General features: G+C 41.6%; 1 protein-coding gene across 2 annotated transcripts in view; it reads left to right on the forward strand.

Annotated features, from left to right (window-relative positions):
- Positions 1-1358: 1358 nt before the first annotated feature.
- Pja2 (praja ring finger ubiquitin ligase 2) overlaps positions 1359-22413 on the forward strand; it is a 48348-nt gene continuing 27293 nt past the window's right edge. For both annotated transcript variants that reach the window (XM_005077170.4, XM_013118466.3), the window contains exons 1-2: positions 1359-1493; positions 22166-22283. In XM_005077170.4, coding sequence (XP_005077227.1) covers positions 22253-22283 — 31 coding nt within the window. In that variant the 5' untranslated portion in view covers positions 1359-1493; positions 22166-22252. The remainder of the gene's footprint in view (positions 1494-22165; positions 22284-22413) is intronic.

Genomic DNA, 22413 nt, shown 5'->3' on the forward strand with positions numbered 1-22413 from the left:
AGATGTCAGCTGCTAAACTCCGGTCAAGTCAAATCTTCATGTGGCCTATAACTGGCCTTTGGGAACAGAATCAGAGATCAGGGCGGGGGTCTGGCTGGTGGCGGATTAATCCTCGCGGAAAACCGCCTGGGCGTGCAAAGAGCTCTTCCTTGGTGCTTTCCTGTCCCTCGTCGCTGCTATGGAATTGCTATCGCCTGGGGAGGGAAGGGGGGTTCTTTTCTTTTACTTAAACTGCACATATTGGGCATCTTGTGCTGAAACTGCAAACCCTGGTCACCTTGTACGTAAACTGCACATATTGAGTATCTTGTACTTAAAATGCAAACCCTGGGCATCTTATACGTAAACTGCAAATATTGGTCATCTTGTACGTAAACTGCAAACCCTGGGCATCTTGTACATAAACTGCAAATATTGGTCATCTTGTACGTAAACTGCAAACCCTGGGCATCTTGTACATAAACTGCAAATATTGGTCATCTTGTACGTAAACTGCAAACCCTGGGCATCTTGTACATAAACTGCAAATATTGGTCATCTTGTACGTAAACTGCAAACCCTGGGCATCTTGTACATAAACTGCAAATATTGGTCATCTTGTACTTAAACTGCAAACCCTGGGCATCTTATAAGTAAACTGCAAATATTGGTCATCTTGTGCGTAAACTGCAAACCCTGGGCATCTTGTACGTAAACTGCACATATTGGATATCTTGTACGTAAACTGCAAATATTGGTCATCTTGGACTTAAACTGCAAACCCTGGGCATCTTTCACGTAAACTGCAAGCCCTGGGCATCTTGTACATAATCTGCAATACTGGGCTTCTGGTGGCACGGGGTCCAATTCCGCACCTCCATCTTGCAGGAGGCTGCAAGAAGGCTGAGAAGAGTAACTGCGCCAGTCCTCCGCTCGGCTCTGCACACCCCCTTCCCGACAGGAGACCCCGCCCTTTTCTCCCAGCCCAAACCACAAAAGGCCGAACGGCCTCAGCGGGCCGCGGCGCCCCGCCCCCGCCCCAAACGTCGCAGTGCTGCAGGGGCAGGCGCGGGGCCAGACGGGGGGCGGGGCCGAGCGCGTCTTCCCGTTCGTCGGCCAATCGGCGAAGCGGGGCGGGGCGACAGCGCGAATTATTTTTCCCTTTTTCTGCCACGTCCAACCATGACGTCAGCCCACTTCCCGGGCTCCGATTGGGCGTTCGCATTTTCCCCGCAGAGGACCGCGAATCCTATTGGCTGCGCCCCGGGGAGGGCGGGGCTATAGCGCTCACTCCCTCCGCCTCCTTCGCGGCGCAAGGGGCGGGACGCGCCGCCGCCGCCGCCGCCGCCGCTGCCGCCGCCGCCGCCGCCGCCGCCGCCACCGCCGCCGCCGCCGCCGCCGCCGCTGCAGCCGCTGCGCGTTCGGCGGGGGAGGAGTCGGAGGCGGAGAAGAAGGCGGTGGTGGCGGGTGGAGGATCGAGCGCTGTTCTCGCTCTGGAGCCGCTGCACGTTTCGGTGAGGGGCATTTTTTGTTTGTTTCTCAGTCTCCGATCTGGCTGGGTCGGTCCGAGGGGGTCCGGGTGAAGTCGGGGGCGCCGCCGCTGCCTCGGCTTCGGGGGTGTCCTGCGGAGCGGGCCGGCTCGGGCCGGCCATGGTGGGTGGGGTTGGCGGCTGAGAGGTCTCCGGGGCCTCGTCCGGCCCGCCCGGGGCCGCCGCCCGCCCGCCTCCTCGGCCGCTCCCGCCGGCTCCGCCGTCCTTGGTGCCCCGGCCAAGGACCTGGCGCCTTCCCCCCTCGCGGCCCGGCGCTGCCGCCCACCCCCGGGCCCGCCGCGGAGGGCCATGGCGCCGCGGGCCTGCGGGCGTCTGCCCGGCACGCCTTCCTTCCCGGCCCCTCGCTGCCCGCCGCGTCTGCAGCTCGTCTTCCCCGGTTGTCACCGAGGCCCGGGCACCCAGACGCCCTGTCCGACCGTGCCGGTGGCCTAGCGCCTTCCCGGCCGGCGGCAACGTTAGGCCCGAGCACGCCTGTCAGAGGCACCTTCAGGGCCGCCCCCGCCCCCACCCCCACCCCACCCCCACCGAGAGCCCTCCCGGCTAATCATTTTATTTTATTTTATTTGCGCACATACAAATGGTGAGTTGAAAGCTACCCAGACCAAGTTGAAGAAAACGGGAGAAGGTAAAAAAAACAAAAACAGGTTTTTTTTATTTGTTTTTTGTTTTTTGCTGGAAAGAAGAATCGGGGAGGTTTCCCTCATCAGGCATTAAAATAATAATAGTGTCTACCTACGACAACTGCTTTGAGTCATCTCCGTTCTGTCGAGTGTGCGATCCTTTTTAAAAGAGGCCTTAGTTCATTCTATTTTTAATCACGAAATATTTGCTCATATTTCTTTTAAGATGGCAGTCATCGTTGCCGAAGACTTGACAGGTCATTTGAAGAGTGTGTAAATAAACGTAGAAAAAAAAATAACAAAAATAAAGGTTAACAGTTTTTTTGTGATTTGTCTTCTGGATTTCATGTCTTTTCTTTTTTCTAATATGTGAAATAACTTTAATCTTTTATTACAGACGTGCAACCTTGGTGTAAAATGCTACAGCATAAAGAAAGGAGTATTGGGTAAAATGCGAATTTTTTCACCCTCCAGTGCCACACGAGTATTCAGATTTGGTGGCGGTCGTCCAGGGTGCCTTCACAGATGCACCGCTAAAGACACGCGTTCATGCAGAGTTGCCTTATGCAGGGGTGGGGGTGAGGGTTATACCGAGCACATTGTGTGAAGCTTGTTTCTCCCCCTGAATTACACATCTTGGACAGAGCCCCTGGTTTGCTGTAGGCCTCCCTGATACTTTCCTAAGAATACATATTTCTTTAATTTGATGGGCATTCCTTATTGAAAGCCATAAAGTTACGGTTTATAGGTAAAGGTAACTCACTGCTTGATGATAGTAAGGTCTACATCCCTGATTTTAGAACATTTCACAGTGTGGAGGATTGTTAATGTAAAAAGCAACTTCCAGTTTCCCTTCTAGATTACCTGCAACCCAAGATTCAGCCGTTGTTAGTAACTGAAAAAGCAGTGTTGCGATCATTTCTGAAGCACAGATCCATTCCATCCATACACATAGAGTTGCAAAGGCAAAGCATTTGAGTATTTAAATTTGATAGTCATATAGCCCTCACTGTTACTCCTCTTAAAGCTATTTTGACTGCTTCTTGAGTATTTCTTCTAGGTGATCTTCAGACCACTTGTGATTTAAATTTTAAAAACCCTATTTTGGATAAGGCTATGTAGAAGTTCTTAGACCTGTTTTATGGTGTGTTCTCTCCGTTTTCCACACCCTGCTTTGTAGTAAAGCTTTGGTTACCCCCACCTGTGTTTGACACCTCTCCTCGGTACTCCAGCCTCTTACGCTTGGTTGCTGTGTAGGTGGGAACTCTAAGGTAACTTTTTTATTTCCTGTCTCTGGCAACATAAAAGGGCTTGGGTTTTTTGTTTTTCATGAAACTAATATTTTTAGTTATTTGTAGTTATCTGGAAATAGTTTTGTGGTTTCCTTTCTAGTTTTTTATAACATTCTGTTCATTGCATTGCCTGGTAGGAGGTTCTACATATTGTTGAGTGGTAGAGCTAATATTTAAAATATGCTGTTATTTTTTACTTTAAGGTGAATGCTAGCATTAAATATCATTTCACAAAGCTTCCTAATAAGCCAATATTAAGTCAAAACATGCCCTTCTATTTGTAGTTTGCCAAGGTAATGCTATTTTTATTTTTAAACACATTTATTTATCATGGGTGTGTGGGCGTGTCTGTACACATGTGTGTTGCTGCAGCACACATGTGGGGGTCAGAGGACAGCTTGTGGGAGTTGGTTCTCTGCTATCACAGGGCTCTGGAGATTGAATGCTCTTGTCAGGCTTTGCAGCAAGCACCCTTACCTACTGAGCCATCTCATTGGCTATTAGTTCATTCTTGCTAATATTCTTTAAAAACCTTAAGTAGTGGATGTGAAGTTTCTTTCTTTTTCTTGTTTCTTCCTTCCTTTCTTTTTTTCTTTTGATGTCTTTTCAATTATATATGTGATCTATTTGGGTATTTCGTTACCAGTGGTTCCTGTATACTAGTTCCCTGAAAGATTATCTTTTCAAAAAGTCAACTTTATGGAGAGTAAAGTAGAAATAGCGAAATGTTGTAATTTAAAATGTACAGCTCATTTGTTTTCATAAAAGTATACTCTTATGTCACGACACGAGAATAGAATATGTGACACAATCAGGGTGGTGTTTTCATCTCTCTGAAAACATCCCTTCTATACTTTTGTAGTCAACCACACTTTGACCTGGATCCCCAGGAGACCACTCATCTTTTTGTCCCTGTACATTGGTTTCATTTAGTCTACTATTTCATATAGATGAAATTATTTCTTTTGTGTATGCCATTTCCCAGTATCATGTGTTTGAAGATCTCTCTCTCTCTCTCTCTCTCTCTCTCTCTCTCTCTCTCTCTCTCTCTCTCTCTGTGTTATTTAACTGGTTGACTTCCTTTTTTGAGAAGTAGTTCATGATAGTTGATTTCCTACTGTTTTAGTCATTTTATCTATTTATGTTGGGTTGTTGGCTCATTTAGGGTTATTAATAAAGGTGCTGTGAACATTCATTTTAAGTTCTTGTGTGAATTGAAAGTATTTCTTACCTGAAAAAAGTCTCTAGCAATGGTATTTATGGGATTGTGTGGAAAGTGAGCGTTTAATCATTATCCCATTTTACTTGTCTGCCATTGACACGACAGCTTGCTTATCCCCATTCTCACACTCTTACATGTAGAGTAGCATCACACTGATTTTATTATTGGTCTTTCTGATAAGAGATCTTGCTTTGTAACTGAGGCTGTCTGGAAGTCACTGTGTAGCCCAAGCTAGCCTTGAATTCTCAATCCTGCCTGGGTTTCCGGCTGCTGGCATCCCGTCCTTCTGTCTCAGGTCAATTTAACTTGTATTTGCTGGGTGACTCAGGATGCTGTCATTTGTAAAGGTTCCTTCAGATTGTTCAGACACTTAAAAGTCAGCTCATCTCAATGAATTTTAAAACTTTTTTAAATATGTTCTTTATACAGCAGCATGGACCAACATGAAAACACACATTTGAATATGAAGATTTTTGTTTTGTTTCCAAACTATACATGAAAGGAGGAGCTGGGAGATGGCTCTCCAGTCACGAGAACTTTCTGCTTTTCCAGAGGCCCCAGCCTCAGTTCTCTGCACCCACATTGGTCTGCTCACAATGCCTGAAACTCCAGCTTCATGGAATCTAACGTCTTCTGGCCACCACAGGCCCCTTCACTCACGTGGCACACTCAAAAATTCCTTTAAAAGAGCTTTTAATTAGAATTAATTTGATAAGTTTATGACTTTAGCTTCCATGTCCTGAGAATTCTCTGCCAACTGCAAAAATGTACAAGTTTCCTTGTGTTTTTGGCTGCATATTTAATATTTTTGGTGTTGGGTGTTTTTGGTTGGTTTGGAGGCTTGTTTATGGGGTTTTTTTTCTTTTTTCCCTAAGAAGACATGGTTTCTCTATAACAGTCCTGGCAGTCCTAGAACTCACTTTGTAGACTAGGTTGGTCTCAAACACACAAGAGATCCTTCTGCCTCTGCCTCCTGAGTGCCGCGATTAAAGACATGTGCCACCATACCTGGCAGTAATTTTGGTTTTTCTATCAAGATACATTATACATTCTGAGTTAGTGTTTTGTTTTCTGATGTGAGGGAAAGTTTAAGACTTGTTTTGTTATCTACTGGATAAGGCTTGTTTTCTTAACTACTGAATGTTTGTTGAGAACATTCCTTTTCTTGTTGAATTTAGTTGAAAATCAGTAGGTCACAAATGTGACCCGCGTCTGGACTGCTCTCTGTGCCTCTAATTTTGAAATAACTATACCATCATGGCATTTTTACTTGGCAATAAGTCTTGAGATCTAGAAATGTAAATTCCTGAGCTCTCCTTTTTAAATACCACTTTGGCTGGGGCTGGGGAATATGGCTTGGTAGGTAAAGTGCTTGCTCCTTAGGCAGGAGGCTTGAGTTCAGATCTCTGGCACCCACATTAAAAAGAAAAGCCTAATATGGCCATGTGCTGTGACTCCAGCACTGAGGGATAAAGACAGGTGGATCACAGGCGGATGACTGCTCAGAGCTTCTGACCCGCTGGTCTGCCCAGCCAGAGGCAGATGGCTACCCAGGGCTTGCTAGCCAGCTGGTCTACCCAGTCAGTGAGCCCCAGGTCCAGGGAAGAGACACTGTACACACTCTCTCTCTCTCTCTCTGAATAGCAATAGAGCTACCTAGCCCAACACCTAACCTTGACTTCTGGCCTCCAGATCTTCATGACAGATGCATACAATCTACATACAAACATGGATACATGTATAATACTGGTAGTTTGAATTAGAAATGGTCTCCATTGCTTTATGCATTTGGACACTTGACCACTAGATGATGGCACTATTTGGGGAAGTTGAGGTGGCACAACCTTGCTGGAGAATGTATGTCACTGAGGGAAGGCTGTGAGATAAAAACAAAAAAAAACCCTCCTCCTAGTTTGCTCTGTCTGCTTCATGGCAGCAGTTGAGCTATGAGCTCCCTAATTACTGCTGCTGTTTCATCACGCCAGCTGCTTACCGCCATGAGCTCGTAAGCCAAGACACTCTCTTCCCTGAAGTTGTCTTTGGTTATGATTCTTTATCATAGAATAGCTCACACACACACACACACACACACACACACACACACACACACACACACACACATTTTAGCAGTTCTGGTTCTTTATAGAACTTTAGAAGCATTTTGTTTCTACAAAAATAGCCCTGAAGGAATTTTCATTTTGATTGTGTTAAAGCATGGATCAATTTAGGAAGAATTAGTATCTAATTGAATGTCCTAGTTTGCAAACAACCCATTTCCAGTTATCTAGGGCCTTTTGGTCGTCTTTAATAGCATGTACAGTTTCAATATTCAGATATTATCATCGATTTTGTTGTGTTTATATTCGTAATTTTGATGCTGTTATAAATAAGTTTTCTGAGATTTGTTTTACTGCTATTGTGTAGAAATGCAGTTGGTTTTTGCTTACTGATCTTGAAATCTGAAGCCGTCTAACTTGTTGTGTTGGCTTATTTCATAGTTTTTCTAGATTCTTTTGATAGTTAGGGGAGGTTTTATTCTTTTTTGATCCCCGTGTGGCCCTTCCCTTTCCCTCACTGCACTGGTGGGACTTGTCAGGAAGCGGAAGAGCCGCAGTGGCAGCTGCCCTTGTCCTCTCTGCTTTCCGCCCTGCGTTTCCGTTAGTTATGATAGGATAGACTGCTCTGTAGGCCTAGTGCTCGTGGCCTTCTCAGAACTCATGAGTTGAAATCATCCCCACTATGGAAATACTTGGGAGAACTGCAGTTTGGGGATGTGTGATGTTGGCCCTCATGGTTAGATTGTTGCCTTTTGAAAAGAGCCCCCAAGCCACCTCACCCAAATGAAGAGGCAGTGAAGAGTGCCCACTGCTGCCTCTGGGCTGGACAGCAGCCTTTGGCTAGGTCAGACCTGACAGAACAAGGCAAGTGGCCTTTGCCATGTTAAGTCCATTCCCATTCTGTTAGAGACGTTGAATTTTAACTGTGTAACTTTAGAGTCTGGTTGAAAAAAAAGTTTTTGTTTTTTGCTATATTTAAAGAGTAATTTTCTGTAGTTTATAAATGTAACAACTTTATTTTCAAATTTGTTACCTTGCATTCTGTGGTTAAGCCTTAGTAAGAGTTATTTTGGTTTTTGTTTTTGTTTCACTCTGTTCTCAGGATTCATTTAATTCTTTGTATTATGATAATGCTAACTTAGATGCATATTTTCTTAAAAATGTGCATTTTGTGCATTTAGTATTCTTAGTTTTATAAATGTTTAGAGGATTTTTTAAGCTAAACTTTTTTTTTTGTTTGTAGTTTTTTTTTTTTTTTTGAGAAAGACTTTCTTTGTATAACAGCTCTGGCTGTCCTAGAACTCATACTCTAGAAATTTACCCACCTTTGCCTTCCAAGTGCTGGGATTAAAGGCTTTTTTATTCTCTTATTGTGTGATATTTTTCCTGATTTTTGACTGCCTTCCTTATCTCCTTCTTTCCTTTCTTATTTATAATAGTTTGGTTTGGTTTTAGTTTTGCCACTCTTTATTTGTATTGCTCTTTGCAAAGAACCAACTTGTTATTTTTCGATTTTGTTTTCAGTTTTGTGGTTTCTATTCATGCTATTTCTATATGCTTCTTTTCAAAGAGCCTTGTTGATTTCTCAACGTGTAAACTTACCTTCAAGACATGACACCTTCTTTCTAACTACTGTGTTCAGTGCTACATAGATTTGATAGTTAATATTTTCTAACTTTTTGCATGATTTCCATCCGGATCATGGTGATTGAAAAGTGTATGGTTTCCAAGTGTTTGGTGATTTTTTTAGTTTGATTTTTTTGGGGGTGAATAGGGACTTCAATTTAGTCATCTTGGTATATGCTTCATGGATTCATCAAAACTGTGCTTTGTTAATTTGAATACAGTGGGCTCTCAAGTGTCAGGGCAAGTTGGCTGACTTCCTTTACGTTAATGAGGGGGGTTGTTTTTGTTGTTTTTTGTAGTTATTTTGTTAATCACTTAAAGAAGTCTCCAAGTATAATTGAGGATATGTCTTGTTTCTTTCCTGTCTATTTTACTTACTACATTTTAAACCTCTCTTGGTACACATGGAAGTTCAAGATTAGTATGCATTATGATGTATAGACCCCATTATTATTAACTAATGCCCCTGAAGTATTCTTGCTCCGAAGTCTATTTTCATATTAATACAGATTTTCTAGCACTCTTCTGGCCATTGCTTGTGTGATAAATCTTTTCCATCCTTTAATTTCCAGTCTCTGCTATTGTATTTAAAGTGTGTTTGAGTTAAACAGCTCATTTTAAAGAAGTGTTTGTATGTGTTGTGCCTAATTGTATTGATGCGCACTATGTGCATGTAGGAGCTTGAAGTCAGAAGTGCTGGATCTTCAGGAACTCGAGTTAGAGTTTAGATACATCATGTGGATGGTTGGGATTGAACTTCCTTCTTCTGCAAGAGCAATAAAAACAACTACAGAGCCATTTCCAACCTTGCAACTCACTTTTACTAACAATTCATCTTTTCATTGAGATGTTTAGGTCATTTACATTTAATGTAGTTATTGGTAGATATGATGTCTGTCTTAGGGTAACCATTGCTGTAAAGAGACACCATGACCACAGCAACTCTTTTTTTTTGTTTGTTTTTTGTTTTTTACGAGACAGGGTTTCTCTGTATTGTTTTTGAGGCTGTCGGTCCAGCCTGGCCTCGAACTCACAGAGATCCACCTGCCTCTGCCTCCCGAGTGCTGGGATTAAAGGCGTGAGCCACCACTGTGGCCCGGCTCACAGCAACTCTTATAAAGAAAACACTTAATTGGGGTGGCTCAGTTAGTTTTAGGGATTCAGTCCATTATCATCACAGCAGGGAGCATGGCACCTCCTAATAGTACCACTCCCTTTGGGAGCCATTTTCTTTTAAACCACATTCTACTCCCTGGCTCCCAAAGGCTTATAGCCATATCATAATACTCCCCCCAAAAAAATACATTCAGTTCAAATTCAAAAGTCCCCATAGGCTATCACAGTCTCAACAATGTTTAAAAGTCCAGTCTCTTCCAGATCCAATGGTAATCTCTTAACTATAATACCCCTGTAAAATTCAAAATTAAAAAGCAGATCACATACTTCCAACATATAATGGCACAGGTTATACATTACCATCCCAAAACACAGGGAAGGGAGCATAACGAGGAAATACTGAGCCAAAGCAAGACCAAAACCATCTGGGCCAGCTCTAAACTCTGCATCTCCATGTCTGATGTCAAAACGCTCTCCACATCTCCAATTCCCTTAAAGTTTGTAGACACACTTCTTTCTCTTGGACTGGCTCCACTTCCTGTTAGCAGCTCTCCTCAGCAGGTATCCCACAACTCTGGCATCTCTAACATCTTGGTGTCTCCAAGGCCCAGGCTGCAACCTCACAGCTTCACAATGGCTTCTCTACTAGGCCTCCATTCTGTCTTAGGCTTTTTTAGCCGTGAAGAGACACCATGATCATGGAAACTCTTGTGAAGAAAACATTCAATTGGGATGGCTCTCTTACAGTTTCAGAGGTTGGGTCCATTATGATCATGAAGGAGGGCATGGCATCATGCAGGCAGACGTGGTGCTGGAGCTCAGAGTGCTACATCTTGCAGGCAACAGGAAGTCAACTGTCACACTGAGGGAAGCTTGAGAAAAAAGAAACCTCAAAGCCAGCCCCCACAGCGACACACTTCCTCTAACAAGGACACATTTCCTAATAGTGCCACTACCTTTGGAGGTCATTTTCTTTCAAACTACCACAATGGCTATTCTTGGTTGTCAAATTAGCTACATCTGGAATGAACTACAGTCCAGAAATGGAGGGCACACCTGTATGAAATTTTCTGCTTGGTTTGAAGTGGGTGAATCCACATCTAGTCTGGACCTTAGAGGTTGGAAGATGTAGGCCTTTAATCCAGATCTTGATGTGGGAAGACACCTTTAATCTGGGCACATCTGCTGGGAGCTACATAACGACATGGAAGAAGGAAGGGTTTGTTCCGCTTGCCCTCACCTTGCTAGCATATCCATTCCTTCACTGGCATTGGAGCCTACTTCCTCAGGCTTCCAGCATATACTGAAGACCAGCTTACACACCCCAGCCTTACACTTTGCATTCATGGCTAGCCATTCTTGGACTTGAGCCTGTAAGTCATTGTAATAAATTGCATATGTATATATGTATGTGTGTGTGTATGTATTCTGTGAATCTGGAGAACCCTGACTAATGTAGTAGGGTTAGATTTAAATGTGCTAGCTTCCAAGTTGCTTTCAGTTTAGCTTACCTGCTCTTTACTTTGTTTGCCTGTCAGTTCTTTGGGGCCAGATGATCCTGCCGTCTCAACCTGAAATTGCTGGGATTGTCTCTTTATACATGGAGAGACTATCTCAGGGTTAAACCCTCCACCACCACCCCTTCTCTCAGAAGTGTTGAAGATCCTCCATGGAGCAGGCAATTGTTTTACATCAGAGCTATGCCCATCTACGCCCATTTTTAGTTTATCTTACCTTCATTAGTAGATTTAATGTATGCATATACTTTCTCTCTAAAAAAACATGCATTAAGTTTTGTTATGGTTGGATGTGACCTGTTTACCTCCAAGCTCATGCCTTTGAGTACTTGGTCTCTGGCTAGTGATTCTGGTTTGAGAGGTTGTGGAACTTATTTATATATTTGTTTATTTGTTTTGGTTTTTCGAGACAGGGTTTCTCTGTAGCTTTAGAGCCTGTCCTGGAACTGACTCTGTAGACCAGGCTGGCCTCAAACTCAGAGATCTGCTGCCTCTGCTTTGCACATGCTGGGATTAAATGCTAGCCCAGCAAGAGGTTGTGGAACTTTTAATTCCTTCTTGTCAGGTATTTATTGGTCATAGCAATAAGAAAATTAATAGTAGAATTTCTCTATGATTTATGTTTCTAATTATAAACTATATTCAAGCAATGTATGAGGTTATCCCTTCTTCCTGCTGTCATTGTTGTGCATTTTATTTTACATATGCTATAAATTCATAATTCCTTCTTGTAATTGTATTTTGGCACCTGTAGGAGTTACTTATTAGGACCTAGTATGGATACTGATGCTTGGGGATATTAATCCTTTATATAAAAAGACATAATGTATCGCGTCTGTCTACATTCTTGCACATGCTTGAAATATTTATTACAGTGTAGATGTTAGGAGTAGTTGTTATCCTACGTTGTTTGAATAATTAAGACAGATAAATGAAAGGCTATTAATGTTCAGCATTGGTGCAGTCTTTTTTCCTTGAGTCTTTTCCATCTGAGTTTCCTAAGGTAATCACTAGGCAGTGTAGCTGTTTAAATTTGAGTTTGTAGTAGTTACTATATGGAGTTGCAACAATAGCCACTTTTGGGGAGTTGTGAAGGGATGCAGTCATTTGCAGTATCACTAAGTTATCTTGTTTGTTTCAAATTTTTTCTTCAGGTTATGTTTTTTACTTTAAAAATAGAGTTTTCGACTTTGTAAAATTTCTTCTTTCACATTTTTGTCTAAATCATCCTTCCAATTCCCACTCCGACTTTTTCTTTCCTTCAGCTAGAAGTTTGTTTATTTTCAATTGGAAATGGTGATTGGGCCAGGTGGTGGTGGCACATGCCTTTAATCCCAGCACTTGGGAGTCAGAGAGCAGTATATTTCGGTGAGTTTGAGGCCAGATTGGTATGCAGAGTGAGTTCTAGGACAACAGGGCTACCCAGAGGAACACTCAAAAAAGCACAAAGCAAATAAAACTAAATAAAAAACAAAACAAAATGAAATGGAGATTAGATGCTTTAAAAAATAGTAATTTCACCATTCAATGGCTATAGATTTTTTTTGTTTGTTTTTTGAGACAGAGTTTCTCTGTGTAACAGCTCTGGCTGTCCTGGAAGTCACTCTGTAGACTAGTCTGGCCTCAAACTCACAGAGATCCACCTGTCTCAGCCTCCAAAACCACAGAGAAACCTTGTCTCAAAAACCAAAAAAAAAAAAAAAAAAAAGACTTAATTTTTATTATTTGTGTCCACAGATGTCAGAATAGGGTATCAGATCCCCTGGAGTTACAGGTGCCTGTGATCTGCCGAGGTTCATGATGTCACTAGCCCTAGATAGTTGGCTAGGTTTTCACTACCAAGAATGATTTCCCTTTTGTTGAGTGGGTCCTAAGTCTAATTAGAGAACTGTTGGTTACCAGCAAGGTCACACCACTACTAATGTACCATGCTGGTTATTGCGTTTCATAGACATCTGAGCTGATTAGAGCTGTTGTTTGCTTCTCTTCTTTGGAAATTTGTGTGGTGATATATTATTTATGATTTATTAAAGCTTGCCTGAGGATTCAGAAAGCAAAGAAAACCACAAGTCATGGAAGCCAGGCACACACCTTTAATCCCAGCAGCCAGAAGCTAGGAGGTGGTGGTTTAATCCTAGGCCTCAGGATGAAGAAGTGGACGGTTCTCTGTGAGTCCAAGGCCACCTAGATCTACACAAGATTTAATCAGTCTAAAAGAGAGTTATAGCTCAATTTAATCCCAGCACTAGAAGAGGATAAAAGACAGGAGTGAGGAGTCAGTAGGAGGCATTCATTCCCTAGCCACGCTGAGGAGAGGTTACAGTCTGAGGTTTGGTGAGAGCTTATGGAGACACGATCAGCACCTTCAGTCTGAGCTGGAGGTGAGAGCTAGTGGCCGGCTGCTTTGCTTTTCTGATATTCAGCTTGAAGTTTGAACCCCAGTATCAGTCTCTGGGTCTTTTGCTTTGTCGTGCTACAACCTTGTACCATGAAAGCTAGTCCTCAGGGAAGAGACTTTCATTTAGGTCAGATCTAGCCCAGGAGCCTTTGGGCCCCATGTCCAAAATGTATGGTGTCTTTAGCAATAGGACTTACCAAACATACCTAATACATACATATACACACATATACATGTGTGCATGTGTGTATATGTAAACCTTTGGTGAGGTAGAGTTTTAACAATTAGAATTGTAGGTAACTTTTTTTAACTACTTAGGTAAGATTTTTGGTTAGCCTAAAGATGCCTCTGATTAAATATACAGTGTTACTGGGTTATGTTTATAATGTAATTTTTTTCTGTATGGTTTCTAAGTTTGTTTCTCTTTTACAGCGTACAGAAATATTCTTAGAGAAAAAATATTAAACATACTTAACCTTTTCTGCTTAGCACTGATTATAATGGGCCTAGTAGTGGGTTACTTTTTGATGCTCCTATGAATTGTAAATCTGGTTAGTCTCAGGAGTTTGAACAGTTGTACTTTTCAAAAGGTTTATTGTTACTGTTTATGTGTATGTATGTGCATATGTGAATCTGTGTCACATGTGTGCGTGCCTAAGGAAGCCAGAAGAGGGTGTTTGATACCTAAGTGGAGTTACAGGCTGTGGTGAGCTGTGTGATGTGGTTCTGGGGACTGAGGTCAGGCGGCACACGCTCCTGACTGCGGCCACCTCTGCAGCCAGCAGTGGTTCTTCTTAAGCTGCTGCTGCCGAAGTCTTCAGTCATCTCCACAGTTGCTCCTTTGTTATCTAGTGAAATAGTTCTTGATTCAGCTTCCAATTACAGTGGTTATAGTAGAAGAGCACTTGCATTTCTGTAATTAGCTATAATAATGTGTCTAGTTTTTAGTGAGATGGAGGAATGATATCACTTATCTTTTTTATCGTGTATCCACCAGTTAGAAAACAGATGTACAGCAATTTTCAGGTGTATCATAGACAGACTTGTGCTTTGGGAGAGAATAGAAGAGCTAAGTGGGGAGCTGAAAGGGATGAGCTCGTGTAGTAAATATTAAGTGCAAGCTGTGATATCACTCAGGACTTTTCACACATAATCTCTTGGAACATGGGCTCAGCCTTAGCAGCTGAAAATAGGAAGATAATGGTATAAACTAAATTAAGTGTAGTTGATTCCAAGATTTGTGAAACAAAAGTTAGAAACATTTGTTGTAAACTCATTTGCCCGTCTTATGCTTAATTTATAGCTCTGATATGACTATTGGTATCAAAAAATTCAAAATTCTGTGTTCCTGAGGAATTACTTTGTATATAAGTAATAGAGATTAGATAATCAAACAAATTTTTAAATGCATTTTAGGCTACTTTTAAAGCAAATGTATAATGATTAAATGTTGGCAAATATAAAACAAATCTTGCAGTAGAATTGGAAGAATGGAGAAAGACTGACTTTAAATAAGCATCAAATTATATTTGTTTCTCAAATACAACCCTTTTTTTCCAGAGGAAATACTAAGTTATTTTCATAAGGGCATGGACCCAAGCTATCGTTTAAAACATGTATCAGCCCAGCTGATTCCACCCTTTCTCTGCTAAAATAGCATGTAAATTAATTCTAAAAGGTGCTGTTGCTTTTTAAAAAGATAAATGTGTACTTTTAGGTGAGAGTGGGTTGTGGGTACCAAGCAACAGTTCTGAATTTGCCAAGAAGCAAAACACCAGTATATCTAATATTGATCCTCCCATCCTCAATCTGTCCCATTCAAAATAAAACGTTTCATGGGATGGTATATAGAAAACTCTCCTAATAAGTGAAAATATAAGAGCATGCAGTAGTTAAGCACTTTATATTACTTACATATGTCATCTATTGAAGGATAACTAGTAGCGTGTTAACCGTCAGTAAACTTAGCAGCTTAGATATGTATTTTCTCACAGTTTCTGTGGGCCAGAGGTTGAAGAGCAGTCCATGTGTTTTTCTTCAAGGCCTCTCCTGAAGTTACACTCATAGAGAGCAGTCGTACGATGGCTTGACTAGAGTCTGGTCCCATGTGAAAGAAGAAGACCTCTGTGACTCTTGGCAGGAAAAAGGGTGATCAGGGTTTCCCCATGGGGCTCTCTGCACTGGGCTAGTGAGTCATCTCCTAACGGGGCACCCGCTTCTCCCAGAGTGATCTGAGAGAGCACGGGGAGAAACTGTACATTACTTCCTTAGAGATAAGTCACTGGTCTGCTAGTGAGAGCAGATACGTTTAGACATCACAATTTGACCCAGTGTATTCCACAGCTCCTAGCCTTCTTTCTGTTAGCATATTTCCATTTATGCAGTTAATGTTTAAGTATTATACCTATTATTTTTATTACTCAGGGTTCTCTAGTGGAACAGAACTTAGAGAATCATATATTTACAATTAATGGCTTACAGGCTGTGGTCCAGCTAGTCCATTAATAGATCCTAGCAACAGAAGGTCCAAGAATCCTGTAGTTGTTCAGTTCCACAAGGCTGTATGTCTCAGCATGCACCAGAATCCTAAAGAAGTAGACTCTGATGCCAGTGGAGGAGGAATGGACTTGTCAGAGAGAGCAAGGATGCATAGCAGAGAGCAAGTTTCCTTCATCCATGGCCATTATAGGCTGCCAGCAGCAGGCGTGACACCTCAACAGATCCATATTAGACATGGGTCTTGCCACTTCAAATGATTTAAGGGGGGGAAAATCCCTTACAGTTGTACCCAGCCACTTGTGTTTTAGTTAATTCCTGATGTAGTCAAGTTGACAAGCAAGAATGGTCATCACAGTCTCTTAGATAATGTAAAAAACACAATGTTTTCAAATAAAATAAAACCAGGTTATTGTAAGTTCAGTAGTTTACTGTTGGCATTTTTGTCCCATGCCCATGTTTGTCTTTCTGTTTATTTTTAAAGTTTGTATAGGTTCTCTGATGCTAGTGTCATAATGGTATCTCAGCTACTAACGGGGAGGTTTCAGACTAATGCTTCCTTGACCCTCTTCACAGCAACACACACACACACGCACACACACACGCTCACACACACGCGCACACACAAACGCACACGCACACACACGCACACGCACACACACGCACGCACACACACGCACACGCGCACACACACGCACACGCGCGCACACACACACGCACACGCACACACGCACTCACACACATACACACACGCACGCACGCACACACTCACACACCCACGCACACACGCACACACGCACACACACGCACACACGCACGCACACACGCACACACAAACGCACACACACACGCACACGCACACACACACGCGCACCCCTTTAATTATAACCGTATTAAAAAATCTCAGAGCATGTGGAATAACTAGCTACCACAAACAGAACACGGTCATACTAATTCTGGAGGAAAATATCTATTCAGAAAAATTCATAGACTAAATACTCCCTGTTTACTTTAGGAGCAAACCCACAACTGGTGAATGAATCATTTACTCTTGACCCATGACTGTAAACTGTCTATGTCCCTTCTCCCTGCTCCAGTTTTCATCCTCCAGAGGGGATGGAGATAGATAACACTGTCACAGATAGTTGATTACAGTGGCATCAGATAAAATAGAGACGACATTACAGTCTGTATAACACAAAACATTATTATTTTTATTATTTTGGTTGTTTGAGACAGGGCTTCTCTGTGTAATAGCCCTAGCTGTCCTGGTACTAGCTTGGCAGACAAGACTGACCTTGAACTCACAGAGCTCCACTTGCCTCTGCCTCCTGAGTGCTGGACTAAAGGGATGTGCCACCATACCTGGCAAGAATGATTATTGAAAGTAATAAAGAAAAGAGGAAGAGGAGAATAAAGACAATTGTAAATTGTTACAGAGTAAAGGAAAGCTAGGGAAATGACTTAAATCTTAGTCCATAGAATAAAAATATAGTTATAAAAACAAGATTAATACATGATCCATGATGGTCAAATATAGAGATAATAGGAAAGAAAAAAAGACATCTTTGTTATACTGATAGAAGTCGCTTAATTAAAATAGTTCAGCTGTTATTATGAAGGAGAAAATTGTAATAGCCTGCTACTAAATACATTCCTTTTATATTACAAGATATCAGCTCATTAAGACAAGATCCCAAATAGTACACACAGAAAAATGTAGTTTTCTGAGGCAGTAGTAAATTGGTTTGATAATTCCCTAACAATAGTAAGTGTATTAGGAATCAGTACCTTGCGGGTTTACAGAAATGGCTTTGGGTTTTAACTAAATTGTGATAGGCTAATGAGAATATTTTATAACATGCAAAAAAAAAAAGTCAAGGTTTTCCCTTTCCATAAATTCTCTGAAGTAACTATTTGAGAATCTTCTGCTGCAGGGGAAAGGGCTGGGAGGCAAGGAGGAAACATGCTTCAAAGCAGTCACTTCATGCTACTGTGCAGGCAGCAGATACCACAGCAGTAATTGGTGGTGGCCTTGAAAATGCATGCATTTAAATCAAGATGGTGAAAGCCTTCCATGAGGTTTGTTTGTTATAGACAGTGTCTCACAATGTAGTCCCTGCTGACCTTGGTATTGGTTGTGTAGTCCAGGCTGCTCTTACATGCAAGGTGATCTGCCTGGAATTAAAATGTACTTTTCAGGATCCCTGTTGGGTTTCTAATTCCTTTCCTCTCATCCCACTCCTATCAGATTTTCGAAGACAGCCTTCTACTGATGGTGCTTTAACAGTGTCTCTAGGGGCTTCCTTCTTACCTCCTACCAGTCAGTTTTCGGTCTCATACTTACTCTTGGCACATATTTACCACTCTGAAGGGGGTTGGACCGGGAGAATGGAGCCAATAAATGAGGTAGACTGTTTATACTCTGAGGGTTCAGAGGAGTCACGTGAGTAAAGTGTACAGTCACAAGGGCAAGCAACCACATATGGAGAGCAAGCCACAGACGGTAAAAAAGGTGTTTTTCCCCAGAGGCCTACAAACACATAAAAATAGCCAGTTGTAATGAATAATTTGAGGTAACTTACAAGCTCTAAAAAATCTCACATGTCTCCCTTCTTGGACCATGTACCTTCATCTCCCCTCCCTCTTTAAAATGCAGAATATCCAGAGTGGTTTTGATTTTAGATGTTGCAGATAAATAAATTTGTCATTTTTATGCATGAGTATCCTATAAGGAAGCAAATTATAAACAAAATGATACTAGAACAGTAAAAGCATTGTGTGTAATATTCTGCCACCAAGGACAGGGATCCAAGTCATTTACATTATTATATTGATAAGAAAAATCTAGAAAATGCCTTGAAAAGAGACCCATATGGTTAATATGGTCTCTTGTAGCATATAAGCCCGTATTTCCCATTAATAGGAATATAAATGACATGATGACCTATATAAATAAGAAGTGATTTAAATCCCAAGTAAAGGTTAAATGCTGTCCCTTCTTCAGATTAATGAAGACATAAACACAGTCATTAGGAAAGATAGCAGGAGCTGGGTCATCCAGTCTACCTGTTGAAGCAGAGGATGAGGCATTCACCACAGATGCACAGGTCAAAGCAACTAGCGTCACCAGAAATAGACTCTCAGGTGACAAGGCTCTGTGTGTTTCATAGCATAATTTCTCCCTGTTTGCACAGAGCCTCACCCCATGCTTCTGGACCATCTTCAAGCAATGGAGCAAAGGAGGCTCCAGTAAGGGAGCTGAGGGAGACCTAACTGGCCTGGCATAGTTACTGATGATACTTTTTGCTTTCTATTGGGACATTGCCTTCTTTGCTGCTTTTTACTAATTTTAAGGTTTAATCATCCAGTTTATGTTCGTTGAAGGAATTAGTCATCTCTTCCTCATGATTAATATCCTTACTTACTTAAGTATTTTGATTAAAAAATTAGTGTTGATGCCCAGGTGACCCACAGTTGGACAGGAATGTTTCCTTGTTGATGTGTGTGCTCAGTGTCGTCTGAACTCTGTCCCATGCTTCATCTGACATTCCTTCTTGCAACTAGAGGTTATAATCATAAACCATTTGCAAGCAATCTAATAGTTGTGACTTTGATACTTGTTTTCTTTAAATAATGGTGCACGAGCTCAGCATAAGACAGAGCCGGCCTTCCCTGGTTTCTGCTGCATTACTTTCACTCGCTCCCTCTGTGAGGGTCCCCAGTCTCTTGTCTCATAGCTGACAGTAGGTCCCTCATTCCTGGCACTGCTTGTTTACTTCTTTTGTTATCAGTGGGACCTGGGAGAACGGAGCCAGGAAATGGAGGTGGACTAAAGTCTCATGTTATAACCAGCTTTATTCAGAGCATCAGACTGTTTATACTCTGAGGGCTAGGAGAAGTCACATGAGTAAAGTGTACAGTCACGAGGTGAGCAGCACTTGGAGAGTAAGCTGCATGCCACAAAAATGTGTCTCCATAGAGGTAGATAAACAAATAACAACAGCCCATTTAGGCTGTTTGATGAAGTAGCCCAATTAAAACAAGTCGGAGGAAGTATATTTACTGTTACTGTTACTCAAGACTGTTCACTGGCTTTCCATCTCAGAATAAAGTTCTCACATAATGCTATAAAGGTGCATGCTATCTGACTCACCCCTCCCTACTCTCCTCCTTTTCTAACTTTGCTCATTGTAGAATACTCCTGGGATTTTTCATTCCACTCTTTGCTGTGCCTTGAATGCTCTTTCCCTGTGTTCCTCTTTCACATGCTTCAATGAGCCTCTCAATAAAATTGCTCCCATTCATAACTTTGTTCTCTTCTTTAGGATAAAGGTCTGTGACATATATTTATTCTTTATTTTACTTTTAATCTGTACTACAGTTTTAGGTCAACAGATATATCCATTCATCTTATACATTGTTACATTCTCAGCTCTGAGAATAATGCTTGGAGCATGTGATAATGTAGCCTGACCTAAGAAGACTGGATACAGTATTTGTGATGTGAACTTAGAACCCTGATAACCCTTAAAGACTGGATACAGTATTTGTGATGTGAACTTAGAACCCTGATGACCCTTAAAAACTGCCATGTACAACACAGTGATCTGCGAAATCCGGTTACTTCAGACTTTGTTAAGAGAGCGATGTTAATGAGAACCTGTGTGTGTGTGTGTGTGTTTTTACAGCATAGTAAAATTAAGGTTTTTATATATGCCTTTGATTTGATCCAGATACATTAGAAGACAGCATGTTCCTCAAATTTGTTATTTTTATAAATGAATGTAGATATGTGCTCTCTATTTTAACTAAAAAAAAAAATCTGCATGAAAGAGAAAGACACCATGGGACAGGGTTCAAACTGAGGGTTTTGTTGTTTTAATTAGGCAAAGGGATCATAAAAAGGGGAAAGGGGAGGGGGTAGATTTGCCTCCAGGTACAGGAGCAGCAGGAGAGAGGAAGTGGGGGACAGGCAGATAGAGAGGAGGAGAGAGAGAAGGGGGGGATGGGAGGTGGGCAGGACCTTTTTAAAAGGGAATGTAGTGAGTGTGTACAGGTTGTGCTCTTAGTGGCTGCAGCTGAGGGCGTATCCTGTCAGAACCCCAAGTACAGGCCAGTAAAGATGCCTAAATACTAACACTCTCTAAGTAACAACAACCCATTTGCAGAGTGCTTATCTAATAAGTTTGTGTTAATGGTAGAAAATTAGTGGTAGTTTGTGTGCTCAAATATCAAAGTGTTTAAATAAGAAAAAATAAGCTGCTAACCTTAAATTCAACTTTTATAATAGTGTATTAATTTCAAACACGAGAAGTTGTTTTTTTTGTTGTTAATGATATGTGTTAGTCTTAACTGGTTTAGACTAGGTTCTGGAGTTAGAGTATCTGATTATAACTGATAAGGAAATCATTACTTATATACTTTATTTCAATTTTCCATTAGTCATTTTTAAGGTAAAGATTGCATTTTTAGGCTTAACAAGAATTTTGCTGATAAGAGCTAAATGAGTTTATGGAAAAGCCAGGATAGCATGGTGTAGTAGACACCAGCATAGTTAGGTCATTATTTTATTTTATCATTGTTACTGTTTGAAAACAATGATCAAAAGCAAGGGTGGGGAGGAAAGGGTTTATTTGGCTTACAGGTCCATCATTGAGGTAAAACAAGGCAGGAACTCCAGACAGGAACTAAATCGAAAACCACGGAGGAATGCTGTTTCCTGGCTTGCTTCCTACAGCTTGCTCAGTTTGTAATCCAGGGCCACCTGCCCAAAGATGGTGTAGCCTGTAGTGGGCTGTGCTCTCCAACATCAGCATTAATCAAGGAAATTCCCACAGATGTGCCCATAGGCCAATCTGTTGTAGGCAATTCTGTAGTTGAGCGCTCCCCCCCCCCCTTTAAAGGGGTCATGCTGGCAGACAAGCTTTGCCTCTATGGGACCTGACAGCCCTGTGTCATGGGTGGGCCAGATACCCACTGCACTATTCCTCAGTTGAAGGTCCTTTTTCTCAGCTGCACCTAGTTTGTGTCTACTTACCCAGAAACTAACTAGTAGTGTCACATCTTACAGGCAGTCCTTCAATGGTGGATCTGATTGTTTGCTTACAAGTTACATATATGATTGATTAAGATGTTTTTTGTCTGATTGTTGTTGTTTTTGTCAGATCAAGTTGTATTTCTCTTAAGTAAATGAAAAGCCAACAATCTTTACTAGTATTACCAAATTTTGCCATCTTTTGTTTTATTCTTTTATTACTAATATTTTGTTCAATACATTGTTTCTTTGTAGGAATCATCTGCAGCGTATTTACTGTATAAGTAAAAGCCAGATCACATCCATAATTCTGCTGAGTTGGGAGCACAGACGCTGCCATATATGTCACAGTTCACTGAGAAAGAACCGTCGGGTAAGGAAGATAGCTGATTCTTCTTCTGCACTGAGCACTGCTTTTTATTTCTTGGGTACTTTAAATAGAATATGTGAATATAGTGGCTCACACTTTTAATCCCAGCCTTGGGAAGCACAGGCTGGTGGAT

This window comes from Mesocricetus auratus, unplaced genomic scaffold (assembly GCF_017639785.1).
Source record: "Mesocricetus auratus isolate SY011 unplaced genomic scaffold, BCM_Maur_2.0 Super-Scaffold_100010, whole genome shotgun sequence".
In the NCBI taxonomy this organism is placed as follows: domain Eukaryota; kingdom Metazoa; phylum Chordata; class Mammalia; order Rodentia; family Cricetidae; genus Mesocricetus; species Mesocricetus auratus.